The 24555-nt window shown below is 44.5% G+C and overlaps 1 protein-coding gene across 3 annotated transcripts in view; it reads right to left on the bottom strand.

Moving 5' to 3' along the window:
- NR4A3 (nuclear receptor subfamily 4 group A member 3) overlaps nt 1-8140 on the bottom strand; it is a 38961-nt gene extending 30821 nt beyond the window's left edge. Inside the window, exons 1-3 of one of the 3 annotated variants that reach the window (XM_019729222.2) lie at nt 7636-8140; nt 4277-4450; nt 922-1895 (exon numbers count right to left, since the gene is read on the bottom strand). In XM_019729222.2, the coding sequence (XP_019584781.2) occupies nt 922-1893 (972 nt within the window). In that variant the 5' untranslated portion in view covers nt 1894-1895; nt 4277-4450; nt 7636-8140. Of the gene's footprint in view, nt 1-921; nt 1896-4276; nt 4451-4657; nt 5833-5912; nt 7209-7635 lie in introns of those variants that run through there. The other 2 variants (XM_074330767.1, XM_074330766.1) reach the window with 2 other exon arrangements.
- Between the last annotated feature and the right edge of the window lie 16415 nt (nt 8141-24555).

Raw genomic sequence — 24555 nt, 5'->3', positions numbered from 1 at the left:
AAACCAGCTGGAACTGTCCCATGTGCTGATAAATCACTGTTAACAGGCTCCACAAGGCTTCACCTCTCCAGGCTTCAGCTTCCTCATGGGTAACATACGAGGGAGTCTGAAGACCCTCCCACTATAAAATTCTCCTTTGGGTCTATGAGATAATGAACAACTTCCACACCTCGTACTGTGGGGCACAGAAGTAGAATGGATTGGTGAGACTCCAGCTTCTATCTTCTAGGGGGGAGCTGCCCCAAACTACATCAAGCTAGTTGCCCCGTCTGTTCTGCAGCTTGCAGAGCTGTGAAGATGCTCCACACTTTGGGGCCATGCAAACATGGGCTGGCATCCTGTCTCCATCTCACTCTCTGAGTGTATGTCCTGGGCAGTTGAATAACCTCTCCAAGTTTCCATTTCCTCATCTACCAAACGAGGATAATTAAGATCTACCTTAAAGACACTGTTAATAAAAATAGCTACTGAGTGGCCAGAATTCAATCTCAAGTCTGTTTGATTCTAGAGTCCTAGTTCTTACTATGAGGAACAAATGAGATACAAATGCCCAGGACCTGGCACACATACCCTATCCCCTCAGGATGGACAGACGAGGAATGTAATGAGGTTTTAGCACTTTTGAGGTCACAGATCTCTTTGCAAATCTACTGAAAGCTCCCTCCAGGAAAATGATCATAAGGCATTGCCAACTCAGAAGTTCACAGGCCCCTCAAGTCCATCTGGGCGGCCTCCTGTAATAGACTTCAGGTTAAACCAACCTGAGAAAATGGATGTGAAGGTGCTAGGAAAGGCTGCAGGAACGCAGGGTATAACAATTACACCTCTCAAACCCGGGAGGACCTACTTAGATGCTCACTTGAGCGGGTGGCTGAGGCTGGCTGCGGAGGGAGGGGGCGCCAGGAGAAGGCGTGTGCTCACCTTGAAGAAGCCCTTGCAGCCCTCGCAGGTGCGCACGCCATAGTGCTGGCAGGCGGCGTTGTCCCCGCACACGGCGCACGTGCCCTCGCCGGACGACGAGCTCCTGTTGGGCGGTGAAGGTAGGCTGGGGCTCTCGCCCAGAAGGCTAGACGCGGTGGGGGAGGCCGTGAGGCCGAGCGGCGGGAAGGCCAACGTGGGCGCCCTCTTGGGCAGGGGCAGCCGGTACGGATGACCCTCGAGTGCGCCGGCCTGGCTTCCCGCGGCGGCGGCGGCTCCCAGCGGCAGGCTGAGGGCTGCGGCGGCGGTCGGGTCGTAGCCGAGGTGGTGGCCGCCGGCTGGGCTGGGCGCGGGCGGGTGCGACAACGAGGGCTTGAAGTGGAAGAGTGGGAAGCGCGCGCCGGACACCGTGGGCACCGCCTTCATCGGCGGGTCGAGAAGCGGGCCGGGCGCGATGCAGCCCTGCGCCGAGGGCAGAGCGTCGTCCCACAGCGCCCCCGCCTGCGGCGGGAAGCCCGGCGTGGTGGGGGTGGACGGCGGGGACTGCTTGAAGTACATGGAGGTGCTGGGCAGCACCTCGTCTTCCGGGCCGGACGGGGGCGGAATGGATGGCTGCTGCTGCTGTTGCTGGTGATGGTGGGGGTGGGGGTGGGGGTGGGGGTGGGAATGGGGGTGATGGTGGTAGCCGTGCGCGCGGCCCTCCTCCACCTTGATCAAGGGTCGCGGCCCGGAGGGCTGCATTTGGTACAGGCAGGAGGGCTTGAGGTCGTAGTTGCTTGAGTAGCCCTCCATGAAGGTACTGAAGCTGGGCAGGGATGTGGTGGCCGTGGCTGTGATCTCGGTGCTGCCGAGGTCCATGGTCAGCTTGGCATAGTCGGGGTTCATGATCTCCGCGGTGTAGTCTGAGCCGTAGGTCTGCGCTGCATAACTGGAACCTGGAGGCGAAGGGCTATACTGGGCTTGCACGCAGGGCATATCTGCAAGGACAGGGGAGAGGGTCTTTGAGAAGCAAGGTAGCACTCTTTCTTAGCTAATAGGTAGCACTGGGTACATTGATCTTCAGTCTGGGAAATAGAGAGGAAGAAACCTCCTTTCCTCCTGGTAGCGCAGATTGAAAACCCCCTCCTTCCTTCCTTCCCCCTCCCTTCTCTAACAAGAAAGCTGAATCCCGCCTTGATTAGACTGTCAAAAGAGGCCACAGAATGCCAAAACCCGGCTCCCTGGGGACATTTGTACCCACCTTTCCTTCCTTGCCCTGTCTTCCACCAGATATGGGAAATTTGATGTCTTCCCTCATAGGCCCAGTGATTTTTTTTTTTTTTTTTTTTTTTTAAGAAGGGTGCAGCTCACAGTGGCCAATGTGGGGATCAAACTGGCAACCTTGGTGCTACCAGCACCACACTCTAACCAACTGAGCCAACCGGCCACCCCTCCAGTGGTATTTTTAAAAGTGGTTTGGAGCCCAATAAATCAATTGGAGTGACCTCAGCCACTAGTTGGGAGGAGAAAAAGAAAGCCAGTGAATGCCCTGTTGGTTTATTTTGGGGAAAAGAGGCCACTGGTCCCCCTAGTCACACACATTGATCTATAAACCTCTAAGTCAGTCTTACATGGGGCTTACTGGCCAAGGGAAACAATGACATTCTAACATGTGATAAGTGCCAACCAAGGCCACCCACACAAAAGTTGTGGTTGATTTCTTCCACCCACTCCTCCAGACAGGGCTAGCAGCCTACAAAAACTGGATCCCTGTTGATGACTTCAGCCAGCTAGGTGGTGAGGTGGGAACACAGGCCCAGGAAATGGATTTGGGGGAGTGTGCACCATCTGCAAAGAAAAAGATCAGCATCTGCAACAAAACACCCACCAAACCTGCTCTCTGCCATATACAGTGTGTGTGTGTGTGTGTGTGTGTGTGTGTGTGTGTGTGTGTGTATTCCCCACAAATCTGACTAATAAAATATATCAGTAGCTGTTGTATGACAACAGTTTACAGCTATCATAATAGGTAAATTAGGTGACATATTTTCTTACGACAGAATCAGTACCCCTAGAAAATAAAGCAGTTTCTTAATAGATTTAGTTTCTCTGCCAGTTTGACTCTATTGAGCCCCCAAAACAACTGGTATCCAGGGTGTTTACTACTGTTCAGAGAGGTTGGGCTGGATGAGAAGGCTCTGAGAATGACTGGATCTAGTGGATGAATTATCTAATTATTTCCTTTAATGGCTAAATGTAAATGGTAAAATGGACAATTTTTGGTGGTTGGTTTTTCTGAACCAAGGGAAAACCAGGTTTAATGTCTATATTTGGAGCCTCTGGTGTAAAAGATGTGACTAATAGAAAAGTGAGTGCTTCACATTTCCTTTGATATCTTTCTATACCCACATTTCCAAATCTGATTGAGTCATGCCTGTAAGGGATAAAATCTTGACTTGAAAAAAAGGTGATGAGGGCCTGTTGAAAGAAACAGTGATGAGGAGAGGCCTGCTCAAGCCTTTATTTTCCAACCAGGCCTTCAAAACACTCACTAGTTTGAAGTTAAAGGATTATTTATCCTGCAGTCCAGTTGTTGGGGTGAAATAAAAGGGTAATCATTTAAAATAAAGAACACTGTCTGATGTTTCACGTATTCTCCTTCCTTCAGACATCTAGGATTTCTCCTCCATTAGTCTTTTCTGTCATTCTTCTTTGCCATTTCCCCCTACCAATTGCTCTTGTGTCTTTCTGTGGTTTCCAAATAGACTGTGGCTTGCTGGGACTGAGTTCTATTTATCTGCATATCTTTGGTGCCTACACAGGCCTGGCACCTGGTATCCCTTTAACAAATACATAAAGAGGTGTTACAAGCCAAGCCTGCAATAGTTTCTTTTTGCCAACTCAAATTTACTCCTTGGTTTTCAGGTCAAATGCTTTTTCTCTTTCCCTCTGAGCTTAAATAATCCACACTTCTGCACCCAAATGATTTGGGTTTTATACAAACAAAAATGCTCTGTATTGCTCTAAGTGACCTGACCCATGACTTTTAAATGTATAAACTAGATATAAAAGAAGAGTAAAAATGGAGACATAAAAATGTATTAAAAGATTCTGATCTATGGTATACTTGCATTTTTCTTAGAAAAAATGTTTCTGAGAAATGCAATGCTTAATGTAATCTGGCTGCTCCAATCAGTAGCAACAGGGTGTGGTATCCAGAGGAGCTTCGTGCAAGGAAGCCACCTGTGTTGTGAAATGCTCGGCTAGCAGTCACTGCCCTGGCGCTGGGCAAGTCGACCAGCTTGCCTGCTCATTGTGTAGCTCCTCCAGTCACCTCTCCCAGCCGGGGAGACATCAGGGGGAGTGCCTTCAGACGTACCTGGATGATATCTTGCGCGCTGAATGGTGGGGCTGTGGGTCTCTCCAGCAGAGGCCGAGAGTGGAGGAAGCAGAGACGTCTGGCTAGTCGAAGCGGCGGTGGTGCTGCCCGGCTCCACCGAGGGTACAGTCTCAGGGCCGGGGCTTGCCGGGCTGCGCACTTCCGCAGTGGACTCTGCGGGTACCAGGAGAGGACAGAGGTTACAGTCAAACCAGGCTGGGTCACCGCGGCCTGGGCTGGGCGTGTTAGGAGTTGGTGGGGGCCTCTGGAAATGCTATGTTAATTACGAAGAATTATAAGGGTAAGAAAGCAGTGCCGGGAGTCACCAGGCAAAAGGCATCACACCCTCGAGGAAAGGCTGTCCGCACCCACCGCGCTCACCGCCGTTTTGTGGCACCCGAAGGGAGGCTAAAAAGGTGCAGTCTGACGTCGCCCAGAAATCGATCCCTCTGCCCCCACAATTGGTTCCGAGCTCACGAAGTCAGGAAAACCAAAGAAAGGAAAACACTTGAGGAAAGAGTTCCGCCCGAATTCGGGGGTCAGTGAGTGTGCACGAGCGGAAAATAGTCATTTTCCCAATTCCACCCGCCACCACCCCTCAAACACAAATTTTACACGTCGCATAGGAAATGCACAAGGTCTGGAACGAATGCATGAATGCTCTGAGGAATTAAGAAAGTCTGAGCTTTTCATTCTAAATGCTAATGGAGCTTCGCTTCTATTAGCCGGGAGTTTCGGGGGCCAAGGGTCAAGCAAACAAAAGGGCACAGTGGAAATAGGCCCCTGCTGGAAGCAAGAAGACAAGGCGGATGGGGTTCGTGGCTGACGGGGAGGGCCGAGGCAACTAGCAGGCGGTATCCTCGAGTGTGGGCGACTTCGAGGCTGGGGGCTCTCCCGCGGCCCGGAAGGGGCACACTCCGGAGGGTGCCTGAGCGGCTCCGAGGCCAGCGTCTCTGCGTATTGCCTCAGCGAAACTTTGTAGCGGAAAGCACAGCTCGGCGGGCCTCAAGGAAGGATCCTAGCGCCCCAAACTCCGGCCTATAGCGCCCCCTTTTCTGGGATCCACTCACAGCTCCAGGGGTGGGAACTTGGAGCCGAAATAAACCCCGCAAATCCTCGGTGGTGCACGGCCGCGATGGTCGTGTAAGTTTCGTCTCCCGCAGACCCTGAGCCCGGGGCTTCCCCCAAGGAAGAGAGAGGGACTTGGAGCCTTCAGGTCCGGGAAGCCCTGACGGCCAGGAAATAAGGGATTCCCTTGCTACCCTCAGCCCCAGCCCCAGCTAATTCTACGGAAAGCTTGCGCGAGCTCTAGCGCAGGCACGGACGGATCTTCCCACGGCTGTAGCAAGCGCTTCCTGCCCCCCACCCTTCGCATCTTCAATGGGGGTCTCCAGCAACCTCCCAACCACTTCCTCCAGTTGGTGCCCGCATTCCCGCCCTTCCCCGGGGCCTTTCAAGCCGAGCCCTTCTCTGAAGATTAGCCTCTAGGACTCCGGTGGGCGATGGTCGCTTCAGGGATAGGGCTCCTCTCGCGCATCAGCGTTTGCTGGAGAGAGCCACACCACGTATCTTACAGCTGAGCGGAGCGCCCCTCGTCCCCCCCTCCCCCCCAACCCATACACAACTGGCCGGTTACCTAGGCAAAGACTCCGCGCCTGGAAACACGTTCTGCGGCTCCCGCTCGCGGTCTCTGGGGCCGGGAGCACGGAGCCTCGGGGTTGTAAATTAGGAAGAAATAACTACCTCTGTCAAAGCCCCTTTCTTTCTCATAGGCAGACGAAAGGAACACCCCCGTGTTCCCCTCCCGGTGGTGAAGCGTGTGGAGGAAACCGTGAAACGCACCATTGTGACCCGGGCTCCTCCGCGGAGTTTCCAACCCTGGGGAGCGGGGGCGGAGGTTGGGCGGGGGCGGGAGGCGTGGAGGAGAGACCGACAGAAAGGGAAAGACAGAGATTCTCAGAAAGACGGAGGGAGAGCGAGGAGACAAGCGGCGGGGAGAATTCCTGAGAGCGCACGGTCCCAGTGAAGGGGGTGCGTGGGTGCAGGGAGAGGGAGCCGGTGTGGAGGCTGCTGTGGCCTAAGGAGTCTTCGATATTCACGTTGGAGCATCTTGTTGCCCTAAGACAACTCGAATAAACTCTAACTTCACTCACTGCGCCCAGTAGACGCATTGGGCAGCTTTTTCTTTCCCCAACTTAGTTCTACAAAATATTTCTTCGTCGTGGGAAAAGAAGATTCAGGATTGAATTTGTGATGAAATGACTAAACAGGCACCCGGCACCTCTCTCCTGGCACCCCAAGGCCCTGGGATAACAGCCCGAGATTTCTGATTACCAACCCCTTTGCAGCTTTCCTCTGGAGTATCTAGAGGCATAAATACACGGCTGTGTTCAAAAACGTTCTTTGGATTCAATGGACAAACGCTTTCTCCCTCACGACTGCCCCACGTTTCCAACAGGTTCTAGAGGTGCCTTTGGAAGTCAGTCTCCACTGACTGCATTGGCACGACTGTTCTCTCACCACCGAGAACTTTCGTTTCTATTAAGAGTAAAACACTCTGAGCAACTTCTCCAAAAGCGCGAGTTCTGTCAGTTAAGAGTAAAACATGCCTTTCCCACACGAGCCAAGCACGGAGGAGAGGAACACGGTCCCCACGCGTGTCGGGGCGCGGGAGTCCACAATTACACCCGATTACCTCCGAAGGGAAAAGTGTAAACCGGCAAGTCAGCGAAGATGGGCAGACGTGTCTAGTGGAGCCCTAGGCTCATTTCAATACAATAAGTCACATTCTTACAATTATGCCCTCTTTTCTGAGATCCTCCGAGCGCTTTGCAAACTCCGGCTGCTGCTACCCAGGCCCACTGCCTCCCAGTCAACCACTCAGAGTCACCATTAGGTGTATTAACTAGGATCCACCAAAGCCCCTATTTTTAAATCCTAGTTAAAAGGCAGGGAAATTACTGCCGTTCATCACTGGAGATGCAACTCCCTGCCGCTGCTGCCGCCGCCGCTGCCGCCGAGAGCATCATTACCATGACAACTAGAGCCGAAATACCCTGAATTACATCGCTGGAGCTGCTATTGCACAAATCCTGGTCCTCCTCTTTGTTAGAGGCTTTTCGCCTCTTTGGGTGGGGGTTGGAGGGAGAGGAATCCCGCGAGCTCCAGTGATCCCCACGGGCCCGCTACAGGGGAAAAGTTTCAGATAGGAACCCACTGGACGCTCCTCGAGCAAAGCCTCAGTGAGGAGGTGAGGGAGAAACCCCCCACATTCAAAGTTGTCAATTTCACAGCGACGCTTCCTAGAGCGCCAACTTTTTAGCAAGTCCCCCAATTAACTGGGCGAATCTCATACGTACTTGAGTACTGTGGCGGTTCCGTCTTTAGAGCGAGTTTCTAGAAAGCTGTCCCGAAATCTGCACTGAGGGGGAGTCACAGCTGCTGTCCCGGAAGGGCTGCGGTGTATAAGCCCAGCGGCTCCCAGAGGCGGTGAGAGGCTGGCAGGGGATGCTGTGATCCCGACTCATGGGAGAGCGCCGCCGAGGGGTTCCACCGGCGTCCCGGCTCCGGCTGCGACCAGCGGGAAGGATGCCGCCGCTGTTCCCACCTCCAAGTCCACCGCCGGCGCTGTCAGCGTTGCAAAGTGAGCTCTGGAGGGGCGTCCGGCTGCCGCGCGGTGCTGCACCCGCGAGGACGCCGGGCGAGAGGGGTGTGAGCGCACGGGAGACAGTGGAGTGTGTGTGCGGAGCGTGTGTGTGCGCGCGTGTCTATGTGTGAGAGTGAGGGAGCGGGTGTGAGCTTGTCTGTGTGTGGGGAGCGGAGGAGGAGCAGGAGCTGGAGGGGTGGGGGGCGGGAGGCAGGAGACTCCGCTCTCCCGGCTGCGCGTTAGCTCGCTCTCTCGGCACGTCATTTATGCCACAGGAGCCCTAGCGGCCTCTCCATAGAGTGCCTGGAATGCGAGACGTCAATGTGACGCCATGGGACGCTACGTCACCCTCCTCCTCCCTCCCCCTGGCCCAGCCGGTTCCGCGTGTGCGAGGGAGGGTATGTGTGCATGTGAGCGCGCGCTGTTGCCCGGCCATTCGCCGGGCGGCACAATGGAAACTACGCTGCGCAGCCAGCCTCAGCCTGGGGGCCTTTCGGACGCGCGCTGGCAACCCTTTTGCAGTGGCGCTGCTCGCCTGGGCACGAGTCGGCGAGTGGGAGCAGCAGCCCGCCGGCGGGTCAGGCGGGACCGCCCAGCTGTCAGGCTCGGGTGGAGTAGAGTTGGAGGAGTGCTGCTGGCGCGCCTCCGAGGCTGCCCCGAGGCAGGGAGCCAGGGCGAGGGGGTAAGGGAGAGGACAGCTCTTCCGAAAGGGAAGGCTCCGCTAGCCAGCTTCTCCGAGTGACCTGGCAGCCAGTGCAGAAGGAGTCAGGCACCAACCCAAAGACTCCCTGAGGTGCAGCTGCGCTTTTTGCCAGCAACTGTTCTAAAACTGTTTGCGTCTCTCTGGCCCTCTGCGCCTAGGCTAATCCCTGATCTCCCATCATTTGCTGGGTGCGTGTTTCACACAGGGATGTAGATAGCTCCGGGAAGAGAAGGTTTTACTTCTTTATACTTAAGGTGTGAGTTTCCTAACTGGACCCATATAACCCAACTAAATGCACAGCTATCATCCACATGCGTGCTGCAGCAGAAACTATTTAGATGTGTGTAAAACGCACACGTGTTGAACAGCTGAGCAGGTCTGACTGTTGCAAGTGTTCCCCCCGCCCCTCCCTCGTCAGAAATGGAACTCTCAGCTCGCACTTTCACTTTTTGATGCTTGTAGACGGGCCTTCCTTCCCATCTCCTAAATTAAACATTTTGAAATCAATCAACAGGATTTATGAGTCAGTCCCTCCCTAAGGGATTTGATCTGGTCTCCTGGGATACATTTGTCATTAAGTGGTGTGCTGAAAGCCTGGGCGACTGTGTGAGGGAGAGCAATTTCTCCTTGGAAATGATGAATTTAAACGTGAATTTCTTGCTGGAAACAAAAACAAAATTTTATCAGTTAAGGGCTCCTACCATAGTTCCAAAGATTGCATCTGAGTGAAAGCAACCTCTTTTACAGAAACGAATTTTTGAGGAGAAAATATTTGAAACAATGCAGACAGACATGGCCCCCATGGGTCCACTTGAATCAGATGTGACATATTAGTTCTTTAACCTGTCACAATATTTGAGTGTGTCAGGGGGCGGAGTGGAGGAACGATCCTGTTGTCCACAGCACACGTTTCAGAATCGAAGAAGATTCTACCTAGCACCAGAAACTTGAAAATAAAACTAATGTTACATATATGACACGGGTATATTTCTTCCCCTAACTTCCACTTGAGACAGGGTGGTGTGGAAAAGACCGTGGGAGGATGCCCCGAAAGTTGACCTGGCAGAGAGGAACCGAGTCTCTGCGCTGCCCTGGGTTCCAACCCAGTCTCGGAAGGAAGGAGGGCGCTGCTGTATTGTATCCATTCAAAGCTAGGAGGTGGGGGCAGCAGGACCTAGAGCCGCGCGTCGCTGACGCACGCGAGGCGCGTGATTGACGCAGGCGATGTTACTAAATTCGGCGGTTGGCTGGGCCCAGTCGCCGGCGCGCGCGGCAGATAGCGGAGTAGGTTCTCCCTCGGTCACCCCCGCCCCTTCTCCATTCAGCGCTGCGCTGGGCGGGGCTCGCCAGGCGGGGCGGGGTGGGGTGCGGTGCGCGTGGCCGCGTGGGGATCCGGCCACACCAAATATAGTCGGGCCTGGCTATTTTTAGCTGGGCCTCGGGAGCGAGCGCGCCGCGTGAGGGGGCGCCCTGACCCCGCCAGGAGTGCGGAGGGGGTGGGGGCGGAGTCGCCATCTTGGACTCTGCTCGACCCCGTCTGGTGACCCGCGACGCTGGGCCTGGCTTGGCGCTGCGGGTCGGGGTGAGTGGGTGTGAGCTGTGGGAGAGGGCGGTGCGGGCTGCTACGGGAGAGGAGGAGAGGAGGGCGAGGCGCGGGCGCGGGGGTCCGCCGTGAAGGGTGGCACGGGCGAGGGAGCGGGGCGCATGTGTGTAACGGACGGCGATCCCGGCCGCGGCAGACACGGCAGTCCAGCCACCCGGCGGCCTGGCCTGCCCCAAGTCGCGTGGGGGCGGAGCCGCCCGCGGCCACCACTTCCTGAGAGCCGGGGATACCCCTCCCGGACGTCACGGAGGAGCCGAGGCGGCGGTGGCGGCCCGGGGCTCATCCTGCACTTGCATCACGGGTGCAGCAGCAGCTGCTATGCTCCTTTGTGGCTTTTTCCCCTGTTGAGTAACTGCTTTGTTAACTGAAAATACCATGACGAGCCAGTGTGATCACCAGCTCCAGACCTCAAAGAAAGTGAAGCTGTCAAGCAAGAAGAGGGAGACTCCCCTAGCCGGCTGCGATGGTATCTGGTGGGTGGGTGTGTAGAGAAGCACTTGACAGTTTCCACGTATTACTTCTTGCCTAACTAACTCTTCACCCCCAAGAATGTTTAAAAATACTTTTATTTCCATGCTGTAAAAATTTCATGTGTTCTGCACCTCGCTCATTCCCCCTTCAATTTGAAATCTCAGGCAGAATTGGAGTTACAATTTTGTAGGAACCCTAAAATTAGGTACAGTTTTTAGGAAACAGGACTCATTGAATTTATTTAATAAGCTACGTTTTCTAAATGTTAATATATAAAAGGTCCTTGCCCACTCGTGGTAGTTATAAAGCTACTAACCATATTCGTATTTATTGGGCATCCTCAGTGACAGTTTTAAACCTGTCTCTTTGTTTACCTTGAATTAAAAAAAATTCCATTCCTTGCTGATTATCTCCAGGTAAAGCATTTCTCTCTTTGAGTAGGTGTATCTTTCTGGACGGCTGTGTTGGTTAATTCTTTGCTTTCCTCCCCCCCCCACCCACCCACTCCTTACATCCTTCCCTTCCTGAGTATGTCACCAATCTTTGTTCCTTAATGGCTATTAGGCTGAAGGCTGTTGTCTCATTGCCCAAAGCCAATCAACTGGCTTAGTGCTTCTCTGGGTAGGAAGCTGGACTGACTATTGGAGAGGTTCCAGTGGTCCCTGATAAGTGGCAACATTTTTGCACTCAAATGGAAAGTCATGGAAACAGAGATGAGGCTCCATGACAAAGTGGGACACCATCCTCTGCTTAACCCTAGGTCCCTGAACATGTGCAATATTTGGGTGACCTCAAACATAATAATCATTCTGTTCTCTTTTTCAAATGTCTATTGTTCTATACCTTTTCAAAAGTCTGATTTACTAGAAATCAGGCATAATATTCTGTAAGGCATATGTGTGACTATTTCAGTCATCGAAATTACCTTTTTGATGACTATCTTTTATTAAATGAAAATTAATATTTTATAATTAAATCTCTTCTTTTAGGAAATCAGGTGGCATAAGACTACCTTAATCAATGAAATGTTGAGCATTTACCTGGTTTGGTCCTTTTTCTAGAAGAGGGACTTTCATATTTATGCCCTAGTTTATACACACAAAGCAAAGAAAGCTGTTAGTTTCTGCTTTTATGATACTTATGGCAGCCAGTCTGTTAACTCTTTCTATGAAATAAATGTTACAGGTTCACTGGATAGTTAACTCATTTTGTTTTGATTTTGTTGATAGAGTATGTATGTAAGAAAGAAAGGCTCTTTCTCTTGGAAAATAAAATAACGAAATTTGGGAGAAATTTATTGTGTGTGATACAAAGCAATTGCTATAACAGTGTGGGATTTAAACAATTGCTTTAAATCCTCTTGTGATCAAGCAATGACATATAATCTGTTGGTTATGCTATTATGTAAAGGATGGTGAAAAAAAAGAATGATGATGAGTCTTATAATGCAAAGATTGGGTGAGGAAAGGTAAAATAAAAATTCCAAGCCAGAAGTTGTTAAGTAGGGTGAATATAGGAAGGAAAAGTAAAAAAAAAAAAAGGTATGAGTCCAAGTTTTCTAGAATCAGCGTAGAAGTTCAATACTATATTTAAGATATGTATATAAAATTTTATAACTTGAGCTGACATTGACTTACATACTTAAGTGTACTGGGCTCTAGAAGGTGGACTAATGTAAGCTTTCTATGTGACCTCCCTGCATACTATCCCTTCTTGATCAATTCTGTCATTGCCAGATTAATCTTCCTAAAATACGCCTTTTGTTATGTCATTCTTGGGCTCAAACATCTTCAGCAGCTGGACGTTGACTCTACAATAAAACCCCAAAGCCTCCACATCCTGGCCTTAATTTTCACAGGATTTCCCTGTGCTAGTCAAATTGGTATCCTCACTGTTGTTCAAACATCCTTTCACCCTCCTACATTTGTTCATAATTTTCCTTTTTATGGCATTCTCTTCTTCCCCTTCTCTGCTTATTGAAATCTTACTCTTCCTCTAAAACTAGCTCAAGAAATGAAGTCAGATTATGCTTTAGTCTTTCATAAGGTTCTCATTTTACTGCCTTTTTATGTTCTTGTGTCCGTTGCTTATTCCCCTGTCAAACTATCAGCTTCAGAAGCATGCCTCACATATCTTTGAGATTTCTTTGGTACTTAAATTTAACATAGATAGTAAAAATCCATAAAATATCCCCCCATTTAAATTTGAATATGAATTGAGAACGGCCATAATATAAGTAACAAATTGTATGGGTTAGGATATCCTTGGTATGAATAGACGTATATGAGGTCATACAGTAGTTGTTTTCTTTATCTGAACTTTTGATACTCTTGATTGAATATACCTTGTCAAGGTGCCCCCCACAAGCCCAGACAGCTGCATGGTATTACAAGGATATGCAGTTTGGCTTGTACCTGTTATACCTGCGTAGATAGATTTGCTATCATTTTTTCTTGATAAACTTTTGGTTTCACTCTTCTTTTCCCTCTTTCCTCTTCTATGTGTACTGTTTCTTAGGCTGCTGCTTCTCAGTGATGAACTGGATGCTGTAGGCTAGGCAATGTTAATATCAACTTCTTTTGAAAAACTTCTTAAGGTTTAGAGAATTGAGAATCATGATATATATGTATAACCAGTTAAAAATAAAAATTCTTGAACTTCTTACATTTTCCTAAATGTATTTAAATAGATTTTATGACTATATATGTGTGTATGTATGTATATAAATATATAGATAGATGTATATATATAGACACACACACGCTCTCACACACGCTCACACACACAGAAGTAAACTAGGCAAAGAAGTTTTGGAATTACGATTTGTCAGAAGTTTTAGAGAAACGCCCATGTGACTTAGAATATTTAATTTTAACAAAGAAGAAGTAATGTTATAGATCAGGAAAGATTTTCTCTGTTATAGAAAATTTTGGAAAAGAGTGCAAACCCAAGATAGAAAGATTGCTTAGTAGTGTAAGTGCTAATAATATTTTAACATCTCATTAAGTAATATTTTTCTATTCATTAGTAAATAACAGGACATGCTTGCAATCTGGTTAAAAAGATAGTTTATTTCTTATGTTTTCCCCAGTCTCTTGTAAACTCTGGAAGACCACAATGATTTAGGGGAGAAAAGCTATTACTCGTGTGTAATATATCAATTCAGTATATTATTTCTGCCTGGGAAATAAGATCTGCATTTTAGCTAGAGTTGACAGATGAAGTAAATATCTCTTTCCACATATAACTACGCAACCCTTTCCCATCACCTAACAAAAAACAAACAAAAAAAAGATTGCCTCACATACACAAGAACGGTTCCTTCAGCATATTCTCCAAGAGTGGGATGCTGTATTTCACAGAGACCACTTGATTGCTTCTCAGAGGCCTGCATCTGGCTTTGCTGCAGTGATGCTGCCCAGCCTTGGGTAAGTTAGTTAATCTTTTGGGACGCCTTAACATCATCATCTGTAAAAATGATAGTGTTGGGCTTACAATATGATCTTTAAGGATGTTTTAGGTTGTGAAGTTGAATGCTCTTTACGTTGGTTAAATACTGTGAATCATGAGTCAACTCTGGCCTGTTCTAGCACTGCCTGATTGCTGTAGTCAGGAGGCTCGTTAAACTCTTGTATTTAACGTGCATGCTTATAGTAGTAATATTGGTAGTAATATTATATTAAACTGCTTTGACTTGCATGATCTAATAATAAACTGTAGGCATTGAGTGGGATCTTGGTGGCCTGAGAGAGTTAATGTACCTCCAGCGTCATAGCCTTCGCCTGTCCATAAAGTGGAAACAAGCAGAAACCTGGATAGTCCAAAAGTCATTTTGTATTTAGCTTTGAAATTTGTTTTTGTGCAATCATTTGAATATGGCTGAATCACAAACTAACTTCATAAAAATGAATAAACTTTCATTGGAATGGATTCTCTTGTTTGTTCCTCTTCAGTTCTTTTCTGATCGTCACTGCATGTTAGGCATAAGCCATTTCATCTTAAATGTTGCAGCCAAGGCAGAACTGTCCTTTCTGCTTTTTTCTAGAGAAGGCCTGATGATGGTGGGGTTGCAAGTTTTTATTTTATATCTGCTTTTAGAGATATAAGTATGAGTAGAGAAAGTAAAATAAGGCAGGTCAAAATGAAAGTACCAAATAGGTATTAAGTTGCAAAAATATCAAAGCAAGCAGAAAGAATACAATAAATTTTGTTTGCAAACTTGTTAGGTTTGCATTTGGGTACATCTTTATGGGTAAATGTGAGCTGAGTGGATAAGCATTGGGAAATACCTTAGTTTTAACACATTGCAGGTTGATGTATTAATCTAAGTTTACATAGTAAAAACATGGTTTGTCCATTAATTTAGGGCTATTTTTTAAATGCCTGTTCTACATTTTTATGTATCTGGTTTCCTGCTTAGATCATGTAATTAGCAACTCATTCTGATTTTTTTTTCTTACCATAATACATTTTCCAGTATTTATTCCGCATGTTTATAGTTCACTGGAAAAATTCCTTTCTAACATCTGTTCCAAATTAGTTCCCTTTTCAGTTATGTTTTCTTGTTTTATCAATTGCAGTGATGAGAATAGAAGGCCATATTTTTAAAAATTAAATTTATTGGGGTGACAATGGTTAGTAAAATTACATAGGTTTCAAGTGTGCATTTCTATACTATATCATCTATATATCCCATTATGTGCTCACCACCCAGAGTCAGTTATTCTTCTGTCACCATGTATTTGACCTCCTTTACCCTCTTCTATCATTCGCCCTCCCCACTTACCCTCTGGTTACCATTAAACTGTTGTCTGTGTCTATGAGTTTTTGTAGAAAGCCATATTTTAAAGATTTTTGCTATTGAAATTTAGTAAAATTGAAATAAACTACCTGACTATTTTTAATTTCTGAAAATGATTCTTATTTAAATTCACATGTTAAATCACTATTTTCACTTTTTAAAAATAATAGAATAAGTTGGATAAAATTTGAAAACAATTTACCACAGTTTTGTAGCACTTTACAGTTATCAATGGACTTTTTAGTATTTCAAACATTTTTTCAAAGAAGCTTCTATTAATCTCAAAATCTTTTTAAAGGCATTTTTGTTTAAATCATCGTGGCCATATTTATTTTTGGAGATGAATTGATTGAGCTCTTAGAACACTTGGCACAGAGTAGGTGCTCTATAGACATTTGATGAATGAATGAAAGCAGTTTCAAGAAGCTTTATTCAAAATACTGTGTTTTCTTTGTCCTAAGCAAACTCATGGCCTTATTAACTTCTCCAAGAGAGTTTTACTCAGGGGTTAGGCGTAAGGGAGGAGCAGAGAAGGCCTTCTGTGTGGTACGTTGTCCTGCTGTTGCTGCATCTCTCTGTCCCACTGTTGCAGCTCGTCTTCTAGTTGCCCATATTGAGGGCAGTACCCCCAAGTTACATCACTCTGTGACATCTGTGTTTGAATTGAGAACCCATTTAGATATCCTAAGGAATTGTGTCACGTTTTGACCCCAGTACCCCCAAGAATTAAGCTCTGGCTTATCTCTTTATTTGGACGTGCCACTTTAGCTCTGACAGTCTCACAAGATTGTGTTCTTCCCTTTTGTCTTCACTGTCTCGGCCCTGGGCATGCAGCAGTGAGTTTTTCTCTTGTAGTCAACAGATTTCCAACTCTAACCCTGACTTGCTTTCCAGTTCTGGATGCTGCTAGTCAAGGCCTCCAGGTGCAGTCAGTTATGTGCCACTTATCACCCATAGACTAAGGGCCCCAAATGTAGAATATTATCTAGGAATTCGAATTATATCTACTAAACATTTAATCTATGAAATATTTTAAGGCTTAACTTTTAAAAAGAATGAATTTACAGGATTCAAACAACAAAATGTTTAGTGATGAAAAGTTTCCCTTCCACCCCATCCCCCATTTACTCAAGTCCCATCCTTCCAGAGTTTTTAAATGTATATGTAAGCCAATACAAATATAAATTCTCTTTTCCTTCTTTATTCAAATGGAAGCTTGTATGTATTCTGCCTTTTTCATTAAACAGTGTATCTTGGAGTTCTTTCCATAACAGTGGAAAATATCCAAGATGTACTTCACTTTAACAATTTACCTTGGAGATCTCTTCCACATCGTGTGGCTGTAGCATCATTTATTTAACCAGTCCCACGTTGATGGACTTTGGGGAAATTTTCAGTCTCTTGCTATTATGAACAATGCTGCAATAAATGCTTTTGTTACATAGATTATTTCACACTTGTGAAATATGTTTGTAGGGTAAATTCCTAAAAGTGGAATTGCTGACCAAAGAGTGTATCTCATGGTAGTTTTATAGGTCTGACCAAATTGCTCTCCATAGAGGTTGTACAATTTACAACCCCACCAGAAATGTTCAAGACTGCCTGATTACCCATATTCTTGCCAACAAAATATGTTATAAACTTTAGGATTTTTTCCAATCTCATGTGAAAAATGTTATCTTAGTGTAGTTTTAATTTCTATTTCTCTTATGAATGAGTTTGAATATCTTTTCATATGATTAAGAGCCATTTGTATTTACTTTTATGAAATGTCTCATATTCTTTGCCTATTTTGAGAGGGGCAAGGTTGCTTAAAAATAACCATGTGGCCAACATTTATTTATATTATGGAAACTGGTCCTTTTTACTATGAGTTGCAACATACCTTCCCTGCCCCCCAGTTTGTCATTTGTTTTTTGTCTTTGCTTATGGTGTTTTTGCTTTGTAGGTATTTTTCTAAAATGTAGTTCAATTTGTCAGTCTTCTCTTTTATGACTTCTGGATTTTGTGTCATAGTTAGAAAAAAGCCTGCCTCACTAAACGTTGTAAAAGAGATTCCTCATACTGTCTTCTACTACTTTTATGGTTTCTATTTTACACTTAAATTTTTGACCCATTTTTCTTGGTGAATGGTGTGAGGAATAGGTCCAACTATTTTTTTCCATGTGGCTATTCAGTTGCCCTAACATTAGTGAATAGTCTATCTCTATCTACATTGTTTTGCTTCTTGCCCAAAACAAGACTGTTTCATTTACCTGTTTTTCACATCTACTTTGCTGTGACTGAATATAAATACAGTTCTCTGTTTTCCTTCCGATAGAACACCTTTTTTAATTGCAAAGATGTCTTTCACTGTGCTACCTCTCTGCTTTCCTCAGCAACACCACCAGCCTGGCCAACAATATTTGAATGAAAACAGGCTGCTCAGAGCTCTCCAGGATTTTCCATTGAGCAATAACTGGCTAACAAGAAATCCTAACTATAATCAGGTTCCTTTGAAGACTATTCAAACCAGAGATGTCTTCTAGCTCTGTCTAGCCATAGTACCAGCTATCGCAGAAGCTGAAAGTTACTATCTGGGTCCTTCACTCCTGAGGCAGTCTGGTTCAGATTGCTTTTCCTCTGCAAATGTACCTCACCTACCACCTCTGCTTTGTCTGACAGTATGGGGTATTACCTTTTGTAGTTTGGAGTGGGAACCATAATATGTCAAGAAAAAAGTCATTTGGATTCCCCATCATACAGTGACCCGTCCAGAACCTCATTTATTTGGGAAAGTGATTGTAGATGAATGATTTGGGGAACATGCATCCTCAACTTGAACCCCCAAGTTTTTCATCTAGGGAACCTAGGGAAAGCCATAGCATTGTTCTACCTAGGAGAAAGTGTCCAAGCAGGCAGATGAAATTGAATTTACTTATCTCCTTGCTAGCACTTTTGAAGCTACTTGGGCTAATTGTACAGCTCCTTGATAAAAGACTTCCTTCCACTTTGAACCATTGCTCCACGTGATCTGTATCTGTTAAACTTGTCTAGGGCATCTTGCCTGTTCTTTATTATTGGACCTTTTTTGGGGATAATTTTTCTTATCTTTGCCTTCAGACTTGCCTCTGATTCTGGTAGTATATTCGCCCAGTACCAATTTCATTTAAAGTTATTTTGGCCGAAACCAATTTTGGCCAAATACAATTAAATTGAAAACAAACTGGTCAACTGGACAAATTCGGTAAAAAATGAGTATCCTAAGTTTTTTGAGTAGTGGTAATTTTAGTGTGTTATGGGGTGATGAAATACTTTTGATTCATATCCTAGGGATTTTTCTAATTTTTCTTTTATATTTCAAATTAATTTTCAGCTACAAGAGTACTTTTTTCTTGTGATACCAAAAGTTAAAACAACCTAGTTGACCAACAATAGAATATCTGAACAAGCTTGATCTTAAATATATGGCAATAAGAGGTTAATTGGAACAATCAAAACATCGAGCGATAAGATAGAAGCATGTTTCCTTTATTGTTTCTTTCTCCTCATTAAAAAGGCAGTGCATGTGCAGTACAGGACACTCAGAAAAATGTAGATAAGGAATAGAAGGACAAAAGAAAAAAATAAAAGCCGTAAATTAACTCACGCCAGAATAACCACTGTTGTCCTTCAGTGTCTTTTCAAATACATTTTATAGACATAAACTCTGCATACTGTTTGTGACCTGCCATTATTTAAACATTCTCCAATTATTGATTAGTCACCTTTGTCCAGGATTTGGTCCCTTTCTGCCTTTTGTCTTGCACCTGTGAGCTAGTCCACCTTAATTGGGAGTACATTTCTATTCTCTTTTCTTTGTCCCTCAGTCCTGCCTCGGTTCACATATAGACTGGGCCCCAAAGATCCCTTTCCTTTTTTTAAAGGAGACAGTTTGTAAATGAAGCCATTCTGCCAAGCTTTTCTGTGGACTTAGGAAAGGGACCCAGTTCTACAATTCCTGTGGAACGCTCCCAATATATATAAAATCGTTTTGGAGTTCATGCTTATGTGTGTATGTGTGTAAATTAGATGCGAGTGAAGTGAGGGGAGGGATTATGTTGGATTCCCACTAAAATGAAAATAAGGAAGCATTGAAACAAATTCATTATCATTGGAGGGAAATTATTTAAAGAGACTCTAAGTCAGTGTTGGTAAATAGATGCCATGTGCTGTGCCTAAACCCAAGCCCACGGTAGACATCAGTAATCAGTCAGGGCACTATTTCTCATTGGATCCACACTCAGCTTTGGATCTTTTTCTGAAATGGGGTTCTAGGTAGCTGTTTCTATTGGAGTTGCTGTGGAGGACAAAGTTTTTACCATTCTTGCTCTACAATGTTGCATTCAAGTTTTTTTTAAAATAGTGGGTTGAACAAAGTTATAAAATGTTTTATATCTGATAAGTAATTTTCCAATGATATGATGGGATGTGAGCAAAGAGTAATTATCTGTATCTCAGGCCGAGCACATGCCTCATAGTTAATATCATGGAAGCGGCATAATTAAATTATGGGTTTGTTAGGGAGTAAAAACAGTGTCACGATAATGCTCATCATTATAAATTGCCCATGGTCATGGTGATTGACTTTGCAGCCATTCACTCCACCCCAGATGATTAGTCTAAGCAATCATGGTTAATCCCATTTGCTTTGTCAATGAAGGGTTAGGAATGGCCTGTAACCTATTCTGCCCAATGAGATGTGAAAGGAAGTCTGGAGGAGGGCCAGAGTGCTTCTTGGAAAGGGTTTCTTGTCCCTAAAAAGAGATAGAAGAAAGAGATGGTGCCTCTTCTCTGATGATGATGTTCTGTCTGAATATGAGGGCTAGAACTGCCCAAGCCATTTTAGGAGAAACTAGCTTTGGATGAATCTGATCTAGAAGATGGCAGAACAGAGAGAGAAGAAACCTGAGCCCTTGATGACCTTATTGAACTGCTGATTATATTGTACTTGGTCTGCCTTACCTCCGAACTTCCAGTTCTGTGAGATAATACAGTTCCTTATTGTTTAAGCCCGCGTGCGTGATCTGCGATTTTGTCACTTGCAGCCAAAAGCATTCTGAGTGATGGATTTACTACTTTGTTCCAAGCAGATTCACGTCAGATGGGTTTGATTTTATTCTGATAAAATCAGGGGTTCTTCCCTCCCCTGTCTTCTGGCTTCATAAAGGGGGTGCAAATTCTAACTGGCGTATTTTTGTCTCATTCTTAGACCAGAGTTTTTCACAGAAAGCAACAAGGAACAAGCCTGGAGCCGTGTCTTCTGGAGCTTTTGGGACTGTTCAGATAGCTGGTGGTGGGACTGCTCCTGTTTGTTATTCGTTCCTTCTTTTCCTGATTCTGATTCTGATTTCTTGCTTTGATCTTGGTGCCTGCTCTTGCATATTTTGCATCTTAGCCTGTCCTCAAGATTGTTTAATAGATTTATTTTCCCCTCTTCCTTCTCTCTTTCCCCAAATCTGTCTCATCCACTCCTTCCTCACTTTGTGGCTTGACTTTGTGGCCCCAGTGGGGGCTATTCTAAGCAGATATACTCTTTGCCAGAAGTAATGGTGAATTAAGTTAAATAAGTAATCATACGGATATTTGGTCTAGACTGGCATGGTAAAAAAGAAGAAGTCAGCACGTGCTTCATTCTCTCAGTAGTGCCTTCTACTCATGGCGTAGAATAAGAAGCACCAGAAGTGATCCTAGGGGTCAGGGCACTTGAGTCTGCCTTGTGGCTTTACTGTTTGCTACCTGAAAAATCTTGGGCAAGTCACTGAGTTTCTTCTTTGAAATTTGTTACTGATTCTTGCCTAATTTTTTTAGTATTACTACGATTCAAATGAAATAGGGTGAGCATGGAAATGAAAAAAGCTTTTTAGAAAAAGGAGTGCTCAAGCTTGGTTGGATTTTCTGATTATTTTCCGGTGAACTAATGTCAAAGGCCCTAGAATCAGTTCTGTGTAGCTTGTTAGTCTGTTTGTAGAAAGGTAATGGAATATAATGTGGGGCATAATAATAGAAGTAATTAGGGATTGAAGTTGATATTTTGGTGGCAACCTATAGCCTGAAATGAAAAGAAAGAGCCACACAATATGCAAAAGGAACTGAAGGTCAGGATGTTGAACTTGAGGCTTGTTTGTAGTTCAACCAGAAATTCCGGTGAGCCAAGGCAGGGGAAGGAGAAACCAGCAGGGGAAACACCCCCCTCTAGTGGCGAGGAGCCAGATTCTATACTTGATTGCTAAGATGGGGGACTGGAGAGTGGATGACTCCTTAGGATGTTTAAGTTTCTAAGAGTCCTGAGGATCTAGAGGTAGGATTCTTAGGAAAGACCTTTAGCTCCAGCTTTGTTTATCAAGAGAGGTAACACATTTCACAGAATAAGTAGTATCTTGGCACTCTCATGTGGAATTGATTGAAAAATGTAGAGGCTATGGTTATTGGAAGAGGTTCAGTTTATTTTTATGCAGGCCATCTAGAGATCATGAAAATTAGGAGACTTGTTGTTAAATTTCTTACTGTTTCTGAGATGATACAGTGGGTACCTTTATAAACCCATTTGTAGGGGGAGAAAGCCTGTATTTAAGTTACGGATAATGCCATAGCGTAGTTTTGTCTATATTCATATAAAATAATGGCTGTGATTTCCTAAGTATGATTTTTGATTTGAAAGTTTCAGTGGCTATCCTAAGAACTAAATGTTTAATTTGCATCTCAAGAAGTGATTTAATTGCTACCTGTGGAAAAGTGGTGAAATTGAGTATATTAAAATAACATATTACCCACAATTCAGTGGCTTGATAAGGACACCTAATACATTCTTGAAGGACAGCTCCTCCTAAGGATGCATGTTGTTGATAATAATTGCATGTAATTATTACATTACAAATGTCAAAGTCCATTGAAGTTTTTACTTCTGTTTGGGAAGAATTCTTTTAAGTTTTCTTAACGATCTCTGAAGAGGCAAAATTTCAGAGAATAAAATTTTTATGGTACTGTGTTAGATCTAAGGAAAAGTTGAATTAGTATTCACATCTAATACAGAAAAGAATGATGAAGGCACAAAAAAGTAAATTCTGATACAAGATACAAGACTGCATTATGAAAGTGTCATTTAAAAAATTTTTTTAACTAAAGTTTATTGGGGTGACAATAAAACTGAAAACAACAAAGGAACAAGACAAACAAATGAAGAAACAAAAATTCATTAGAAAAATTTTAGTGTCAAACTTCCTTACCCCAAAGGAAATAAATTTGAAGCGTATAATAGAAACAGCCTCTCAATAACTTGACTTTTCTTGTGAAATAAAAATGGAAAAATTATTTAGAAAATATAAACTTATACTTGGGTAAAGGGAGATTATAGAGTTATGAAATTAACCGTTGTGCATAGTTGTGGAACTAATGTCCTTAGTTTATAATGTCCTTTATACTTTATAAAGTCCTATATACTTTATAAACATACTTGACTTTGGGAAAGAAGAACGAGGTCTGGCAGTAGATCAGGATGTGCCTACTCGGCAAAACCAGACATAGGAGGAGGTTTGTAATGGTTCATTCTTAGCTGAGAAAAATTCAGCATGGAATAATTAAGGTCAGAGAGTTATGATTATGTTAAGTGATTCACAGATATTGTTGAAAACAAGTCGGTTAGAACTGATTTGCTAATATATATGGGGACAATAAACCAATTAGATGGTCTCTATTAAATTAGTGTGACATTAGTAGAAGGTATCTGAGGGAAGTGAAATAGATGATATGGTGGGTGGTAATTAGACCTTCATCAAATCCTAGCAGTAAAGAGGTACTACAATATGTACATTAGTGACAGCTTAATTCTATAAAAGTTTAATATTAAGAATTGATACAATGTTGGCATTGCGAAAATTAGGCAAGTATTGATTTGTGTGAATTGCCAGTCTCCAAACCTCACTTGAAATGTCAGATAATGTATGAGGATATTAATTCACATTTGTATAGGATTTTACAGTATTTGGAATGTTTTCACGTACATGATCTTATTTGATTCCTATCAGAACTCCGGGTGGGGGAGAGAAGCACAGGTTTGATTATCCCAGTTTTACAAATAAGGCAATGGAGGCTCAGAGAAGCTAATAGACGAAAGAGTAAATAAGGACTAAATGACGGAGTGGGACTTAAACCCAGAGCTCCTTACCAAAATGCCTTTGTTCACTGTATTAGTTTCCCGTGATTGCTGTATCAAAGGACCAAAATCTGGGGATCTTAAAGCAACAGCAATTTATTCTCTCACAGTTCTGCAGGTCACAAGTCCAAAATCAAGGTGTTGGTAGGGCTGCACTTCCTCTGGAGGCTCTAGGGATGAATCCATTCTTTGCATCTTTCAACTTCTGGTTGCTGTTGGCATTCCTGAATTTGGGGTCACCTTACTCCAGTCTGTGCCTCCGTGGTCACATAAAGTCCTCCTTTTTTCTGTGTCTTTTCCTTTTCTGACTCAAATTTCTCTTTGTCTTTGTTTTACAAGGATTCCTATAAGACTGACAAGCCAGGATGATTTCCTCATCTCAAGATCTTTAATTACATCTGCAAAGACCTTTTATTCAAATTAGATTAATATTCACAGGTTTCAGGCATTAGGACATGGACATGTCTTTTCAGGGGCCATCATTCAACCCACTACATTCTTTATATGCCATTTAATTCTGTGTTTTCCTTTTGTATTGAAGAAATATTCTTCTGTCTGAAGATGGGCAGTGGACTATGGAATTTTTAGCTAGTATGTAGAGAGGAACATTTAAGATATTTCCGGTTGGTGCTAAGTGCTTAGTAACTAGAATTGAAATAATTAACACAAGAATTCCACCAAATTGTTATGCTAGCTTTTGCATTCACAGAACTATAAAAAATGGGACTAAATTAAGTTAAAGTAACATCTGACTATTCATGATTAACATTATTAAAAGTTGACTTTTCTGTTTGTTGTATGATTGGGCTAAAAGGTACGCGCGTGTGTGAGTGTGTGAGTGTGTGTGTGTGTGTGTGTGTGTGTGAGAGAGAGAGAGAGAGAGAG

The sequence above is a fragment of the Rhinolophus sinicus genome, linkage group LG04 (assembly GCF_036562045.2).
Source record: "Rhinolophus sinicus isolate RSC01 linkage group LG04, ASM3656204v1, whole genome shotgun sequence".
Taxonomy (NCBI): domain Eukaryota; kingdom Metazoa; phylum Chordata; class Mammalia; order Chiroptera; family Rhinolophidae; genus Rhinolophus; species Rhinolophus sinicus.
Note: the sequence above shows the minus strand (reverse complement) of the source record. Positions and strands in the feature narration are given on the sequence as shown.